The 7,793-nt window shown below is 41.5% G+C and overlaps 1 protein-coding gene across 1 annotated transcript in view; it reads left to right on the plus strand.

Moving 5' to 3' along the window:
• Positions 1 to 474: 474 nt before the first annotated feature.
• The window catches only part of LOC104945597 (methylcytosine dioxygenase TET3-like), a gene marked incomplete at its 3' end in the record, with an annotated part of 20,588 nt that continues 13,269 nt past the window's right edge, over positions 475 to 7,793 (plus strand). The window contains exon 1 of the mRNA XM_010771297.1: positions 475 to 561. Coding sequence (XP_010769599.1) covers positions 490 to 561 — 72 coding nt within the window. The remainder of the gene's footprint in view (positions 562 to 7,793) is intronic.

Here is a 7,793-nt window from a genome sequence, read left to right on the forward strand (position 1 = left end):
GGAACAGCTCTAGACAAAACACATAATTTAACATCGAGACATCCAGGGTTATGCAGACAAGGGGGGACATGCTGTGCACAATGAGAAGACCCAGCTTCCATGTACTGCCTCCCAGCTTTTCACTGACACTTGTGCACGGTTTTAACAAACTCTCGTATTCAGCATTTATTTATATCTATGAGGGGGGTGAGGAGGATAAAGACATTACATAATTCTTGAATTGAAATTGAATCTGTGTCCCAGCAGCAGAGGGAAGTGCCGGCTCGCTGTGTGAAACACCAATCAAAGAAAAATACTTTATTTATGTGTGACAGCAAGGAGGCTGTGTGCAAAGACAGACATGTCCCACCCGGTGCTCCTGTCCTTAATAACCAGTCTTTTTCAAACCGGCCCTTGTCGCATTATTCTATTGATTGCTAATCTCACCCCCTCCCATCTCTCTCTGTCTCCTTCTCACTCCCCCCCCTTCCCTCGCTCCTCGTCTGTTGAATGGCTGTACAGGTGGAGTATTTTGAAGACAACCAACGAGGCAGCTTGGGAAACCCTGAACCTGCAGCAGAGGTAAGACGAGTGCCATCTCTGTACATCTTGCTTTGATTCCCGCTTGTTTATGAGGTGTAAGCATTAGTCAAGGCAGCGACCAACCCCTCTACTCTTTCTTTGTGTGTATTTGCATTCCTTTAAATGTGACTACGTTAGTTTTCCATGTATGTCTATGTTTTCAATACCTGTTACGCAGAAACCGCTGTGGTTCAGTCGCTAGTTTGTCATTCGACTGTTTGCTCCTCTCTCCGGCGAGCTCATTATTTCTCCCTGAGTTGGTCTCCGGTTGGAATCGAGGTGCATTATTAGACGTCTCAGGATCTACTTTGCCAATCTCAATTTCCCCGCTCGGAAGCTGACTGTGTTAAAGTTTATCTCCAAGCCGCGGTGAGCTGAGCGCCTCATGATGAAGTGGCGGCGTCCTCAGTTTAAAGCGTCCCACGCTGCCTTCTGATTGGTGCCAGAGAAAAGCATGTGTAGATACAACAAGCCAGGGAGAGGAGGGGGGAGGAGGAAGAAGCCGACTCGCCGGCTCAGGAGCCAGGAGGGCCGTCCTTCTTCTTCTTCTCCTCCTAGGTTCTGGAGTCAAATGAGGTAAGGGGAGTAAAAGTGAGTGGGTCACGCATGCGTACGTGTGATAGCCGGCGTAGTAACCTGTGGCGTGAGGCGGCCGCTGAGCGCTGCTGTTCTTCTGTCTGTCGAGTCGAGGCACGCTCCTGTGTTTCTGTGCAGAGGAAGTTTGAGCGGCGAGGCTTCATGAGGAAAGGATTTGTCGAGTTATAAGATTATTAGGATGTCATCTCTGCGGGAGAAAGAGAGCTTTAGTTTGACTTCACATGCACAGGGGACGCTGTCCGTGTTGTAGAACTAGACAATGTGGAAAAGACGAGATACCAGAGGTGGAAGAAGATCATTTGGTCAAAGTAGTAAAACCACTATTTAGAAATACTCAGTTCATTTTTGTTACTAAAGTACAGAAGTATTGGTATTCAAATAGTTAACATTTCTTTTTTGATATTGATAAAGTACTCATTATGCAGAATGTCCATCTTTCAAATAATATATATTGTACTTCTGGATTATAATCAGGGATCCATGAAGGTGGAGCTAACTTTGTTGATTTATTAAACTGCTAGGTATCTTAATCCATAACGGTTCATCATAATAAACAATTGTATTGGATTTTGTGTTAATAATATAAAGGTACTTGTAACTAGCGTTGTCAAATAAATTTAGAGGAGTAAAAAGTAGAATATTTGCTTCCAAATTGTAGAGTATATAGTAGGCTTAAATTGGACTCGATACTTAATACCTGTCAAGTATTTCAAAGTTGTACTTAATTACTGTTAAATATACTTAGTTACTTTCCCACGCTGCAGGTTACGACTGGAGGACATTCAAGCCTATGAGATGTGAGTTAATCAGTTTCAAATGTGATGAACAGGTTTTCTTTAAGCCTGCTCTAATCCCCATGCCTCTTATCTTTACTGTACATATACGACCATCTGTAGGGGGGTAAGAAAGAAATCAGTGCAGACTGTGTTTAACAAGTTTCTATTCTCTGCATTCCTGAGATCCTGTTTGTCCGAGGTCAGGGTCCTCGCCGCGGTGTTTATCTCGTCGGGATCTGTTTCCTTGTCAAACACTTCCCCGGTCACACAAAGAATAACCCGGGCAACCGCCAGCAGCAACATGTTTTCACTAAAACAAAAACAGACAGAGAATATCAGCCATGCTGTAGCTAACCTGCACTGTCTCCAAGTGTCTTTAAGCGTTGATTTTAAGGTTTGGGGCCAGCCTAGAGTACCAATTATTTGTCATTTTATAATCCTGAAATGACTGTTAGATCCTAATGTCCCTTTATTATCAAAAATGTAACACTAGTGCATTCCATTCAGTGTGTGACAGCAGAATACAGAAGTTTGCATGTTGTCCATTTTCACACCTTTCCCCAGAAAACACTGAGGTGACAAGTTGTAAGAACTAAAAAGAAATGTATACATAAATAAATGTACATCGTCATATGCACATATAATAGGAAAAACCTACGTAAACAAATAACATAACTGATCAAAATGCAGACATAAACACACAAACATTCATTCAGTCATTGGAAGTGTTTTTTTTAACATTTGCATTAATACTATTGAATCCCATATCCAAGGCCATACAAGAAGCAAGCTCTGTAAACATATTAAAAACATATATATTGAGCATTGTGTTTAATTAGCTAACCCTATTTTTGGTTTTATACTTTTTTATATGTATTTATTGCTTCGTTTTAATCAGTTTTATCAATGTTTGGTTGCAATTTCCCCCTCGCACGGAAGGTTCTGTATCGGTAAAGTTTATCATCAGTACTATTATGATTAGGATATTTCCAGGACACACACACATCAGATCAAAGACATGAAAAGCATGTCAGTCTGCTCTCTCTAAGTTTTGCTGTTCAGGAAGCAAGTTAAGAGTTTGTACCACAACAGGTTATAAGACATACAGTGCACTCGCGTGATTCTTCTTTCCACGCACAAACACAGGATTTCCTCTCTCTACTTGTGATTAACTTCAAACGGCACGCTGGTAGGAAACAGTCGGAGTAGAGACTGAATTTGCGTGACAACAGATGGAAGGTTTTTTTAAAATCATAACGCTGGAATCCCCGGCTTCGATCGCAAAGGGTTAACGCTGACCCAGTTTCCGTGGCAACACTGAATGTCTGATGACATCATTGCTTTAATTTTAGCTCAAGTCCGGCATCCAAAGTTTGGTCACGTGACAAACTCGCCGGCACCGCACACGTGTGTTTGTGTGTGTGTGTTTATAGTGTGTAGTGTAGTAGAGACTGAGGAAGTGGAGGGTTTGACATCACCTCTTCCATTCAGCGCTGGCTCACGATGCGTTCACTGCTCTGTGTGAAGTTTCCGTCTGTGAAGAAATGCAGCTATGTTTCCTGTGTGCTCTGAAATGCAACTAGTGATCTAATAGCTGTGGGGAAACGTGGCTTATAGGCGAAAGTTATATCTGCTTTTTGGTTCTCAGGATGAACAGATTGTGCTGTCATGGTCTTTATTCCACTCAAAAAGTCATACATAATGATTGAAGACGTATTATTTTCCTTTAATATTCATTAATGAAAAATGCATTTTGTATTAATTACTAGCCTTGTGTTTCCTTGAAATCTTGATACAAATGTTGAATGCCTCCACGGAGAACATAACAATACAAAGGTGGACTTTTGATGTCTGCAAAAATGGGGCTGTGTTTAAAAACAGCAAAACATTATCAAAAAACATTCTTGGTTTGAAGGAATAGTTCACACGCAAAATGGACATTTATTAGTCAGTTGCTCATTGTTACTTTGAATTCCCAAATCAAACCTTTGCATGCCTCTACGGTGAAGAAAGAATCCAAAAATAGAGAAAAGTCTTAATAATGTGAAGTAAGATCCATTTACAAACTCACACACAACTTTACTCAGGGTGTCCGCGGGGTCTTAAAAAGTATTACATTTGACTTCAGGATTCCTGCATATACCCTGTCACTACACAAACACGACTTTTCAATAAAACACTGCTATATAAAACACTTGAACGAGTAGTGTGCACAAGTTTGAGACATGCAGAAGTTATTTCAGTCTTGCTTTTAAACACGACCTACTTTTAGTTAAATTCATCAAGACTTTTCTCCGTTTCTCATTCTTCGTTCCCCTGAGATCAAATCTGTTTTCTTTAGAGATAACACAAAGTACATCATTGATAAATAAATGGTATTTTTTACATACAAAGCGTATACATGTCCTGAAAAGCATAAATGTATTCTGCGTCCTTGAGTTGGTGACAGATCTTATAAGTTGAGGCATTGTCTGCAGTTCAGAAGTGACTACAAATAAACCCATTTCACCTTGACTACAACCCTGCAAGCGAACTCAGAAATAGTCAGCTGCTTCCTGGCATTTCACAAATATCTACAGTACAATGTGCAGAAGTCATTTCCTTTAACGGTTACAAAGAAGTATTGTATCAAAGGCGCCTGAAGGACTGGAAAACATCACATCAAGTAAATCCTCATGAGAGTTCATGAGAGTTCATCTCAGATATATACAGAACATGTCTCTGATTGGCTGAAACACCAAACCGATCATTGCAGCATCCCATAATCCCCTCTGTTTCAGCCCTGTTTCAAAAGTGCTGATTCTCTGTCTGTTACTTCAGATGAAAATAAGGAGCCCCTCCCCACGCCCCTCTGATACCTCATTCACACCCACGCAACTCCGGTTCAAGCTCCGTGCTAGAGCTTTTCAGGTTCAGAACCGGTTCTTCGGTTTAGCTCCGGCTCTTTTCACACCGCCCAGAGTCCGACTGGTGCTGCGTCATTGCGTCATCGTTTGCGTCATGACGTAACCGTTGGCGTGCCTGCTTCATAAAGCCAAAGCGCGCGGAAACCCCTCACAGCTGACACCGACAACAACAACAATGGCCGATTGTGCTCCAGCTTCCTCTGTACCTCTTCAGAAGACCAGATTCCCAGTAGGTAGCTGGTCTCTTCAGTGGACCACTGCTGCTTGTTAAGTTTATCCATCGTTGTGTACAAACTGGATAAAACTCCGGCTTTTTGTTGTTGTTCAGGAGTTGAAGCCCCTGCCCCCGCCTCGACGTAAGCGTGACGAATGTGGTGCTTTTGCTCTAGCCGGACAATATGATGGTGCTTGAAATGAACCGGATTCTGGAGCTAAGAGGCTGCTCCGCTGCGGTGTGAACAGGAAAACCCGGTGCTTTTCAAGCTCCAGCTCCGAACCGGCCCTGAAACACCGTTGGTGTGAATGAGGTATGAGAGAGATTTGGTTAAAAAGAACACAACGGTGCTTTAGGAGGAGAGTCAGGTGATAAGGCGGGGGGGTGGGGGGTTACCTTGGTTACACAAGCCAAACAATCGTTATGACATCATAAAGTGGCCAAAATCTGATCAGCTCATTTTCAGACAGGTTTTTGTATAAATGGATCAGGACAAAAAGAGAGAGAATCTTTTTTCCTGAAACTTTCAGAGTCTCTTTCCACAGAGGGGACACATGTTGATGTAGAAGAGACATGAAGAAGTGGATTTTGCATAATAGGTGACCTTTAATACATCTTTTCATCTGTATTTAATGGCAGTAAAGCTAGTCTCTGTCCTGCTTCAGTGTGCCAGTGATCATGATGGATCCATGCCCTGCATGGCACCACGAGGTTCAGTGTGTGGCATTGTTGGTGGGATCAGTGTTTGATGTCGAGGGAGGCTGTCGGCCGCCCGGTGCCGCAGTTAATACAAAATGAATGGGAGGGGGGAGGGGGGAGCCCTCAGCTGTTGCTCGAGCTCTTTAACTCTCTGCTCACTCCCTCTGGAAACTTTACTGGATCCTGAATCCCTCCGCTAACCCACCGCCAGGTTTTATGCAACACAACGCCACAGCTGTCCAAGCTTTATCTCACGCTATGGGAGCACGCACATGAACATGTTGATCTCTGGAACAACAGAGGTTTATTAATGTGAATTCACATATGATTGGTCCAGAGAAATGTGGAAGATTGGACTGATTGTAATGTCAGATAGTAACGGTTACATTATTGATTCATCTGCTGATTATTTTTCTAGATATATCGTTTGATCTATAAAAAATGAAAAATGGTCCACCCCAGTTTCTAAATGTTCTTTAAATGTTGTATTGTCAATCAAAATGCCAAATATATTCACTATAATATGATATTAAACATTACTCAGGGGCTAAGAACAGCATTTGATGTCACTTTCAAAAATGACTCGACTTTAAAATATTGTTGTTTTATCACTTACTCTGTGAACTAATCGATTAATCAACAAAGACTTTCCTTTTAACCATGTGTCATGTCTTGCTTTCAAATTTATTTTAGCAAGGCCATATCTAATTCTTCCCTTATAATATTCCTTGTTTAAAGCAATAATTCACCTGCAAAATATGAACAAAAAAGAAGCATGTTCTGCCTTTGTTGCATGAGAAATAGCTTTTAAAGGAAACGATAATAAAAAATAGTTGGCCACCTTTTTCCTCCCATCTTCTGATTGATTACTACACTTATCTGTGTAGCTTTGATGTAAGATAAGTAATACAACTGATAGTCCAGAACACATGGCATGTATTTACTTCAGAAAGAAATTGCACATTAAACGGCAAAACATTTCCAGACATCATCCTCTATAAGAGCCTGTCATGTGATATAAAAACCATTTGGACCTTGACTGTAAATCAGCCTGATTTAGTGTAAAGAGGTGGAGTGCTGGCCCTTTAAGCCCGGCTACGCCTCACGTGAACATATGGGAAGCTAATCTTAGCCCGAGTCCAGAGAGAGGCTGGCAACCAGCCACTGAGCAGGGGGACGTTTCTCCAGCTCTCCCTCTCAAGTACGAGCAATTTAAAACACATCATATAATCTCCAAAAAGCCCTTTTTTTATTTATTATTTATAATTATTAAGTGTGTGATGTGTCTCACCTGACACTTGCTTTACTAGGTAGGTAGGTAGGTAGATAGATAGGTAGGTAGGTAGGTAGGTAGGTAGGTAGATAGATAGGTAGATAGGTAGATAGGTAGGTAGGTATAGGTAGGTAGGTAGGTAGGTAGGTAGGTAGGTAGGTAGGTAGGTAGGTAGGTAGGTAGGTAGATAGATAGGTAGGTAGATAGATAGGTCGGTAGGTACTTTATTAATCCAAAGTTGAGAAATGGTTTTGTCACAGCAGCATGTTGACAGTCAATCTACAAGAATGACAAAATGTCTTAAAAATAGAGAGTGTGTTTAGTGTCCCCCCCTTTTGTAAAAGCGTCCTTGGGTATGTGTGAGGCGCTATATAAATGTAAGTAATTATTATTATATTCTCAGTAAATAAGACATAGTCCCTAAACACTATAAAATATACAGAACACATAATGATACTCTCTTATATACCAATCTTCTACTATTATAAATAACCGTTAATGCTGGACACTGATGTAAACTTTATTACGACTTGCCTCACCCTGGCACTCAGTGAGGTTTCATTTTATCATGTCTTTCCCACATCCATCTCCCGTCTGTCTTTTGTCCACTCTCTTTGTCTCGGACCCAAAGACATTTCCTATATATTGATTACATTCTTCTCCTTCTTTTCAAACCTCAGGCACAAAGAGCTGCCTCTTGAAAACAGCGCCTCCTCCTCCTCGTTATTTTTTAGCAGCTCCACCCTGCCCAACAAACCCCCCCCCCC

This window comes from Notothenia coriiceps, unplaced genomic scaffold, assembly GCF_000735185.1.
Source record: "Notothenia coriiceps isolate Sejong01 unplaced genomic scaffold, NC01 NC01_scaffold00009810, whole genome shotgun sequence".
Lineage (NCBI taxonomy): Eukaryota > Metazoa > Chordata > Actinopteri > Perciformes > Nototheniidae > Notothenia > Notothenia coriiceps.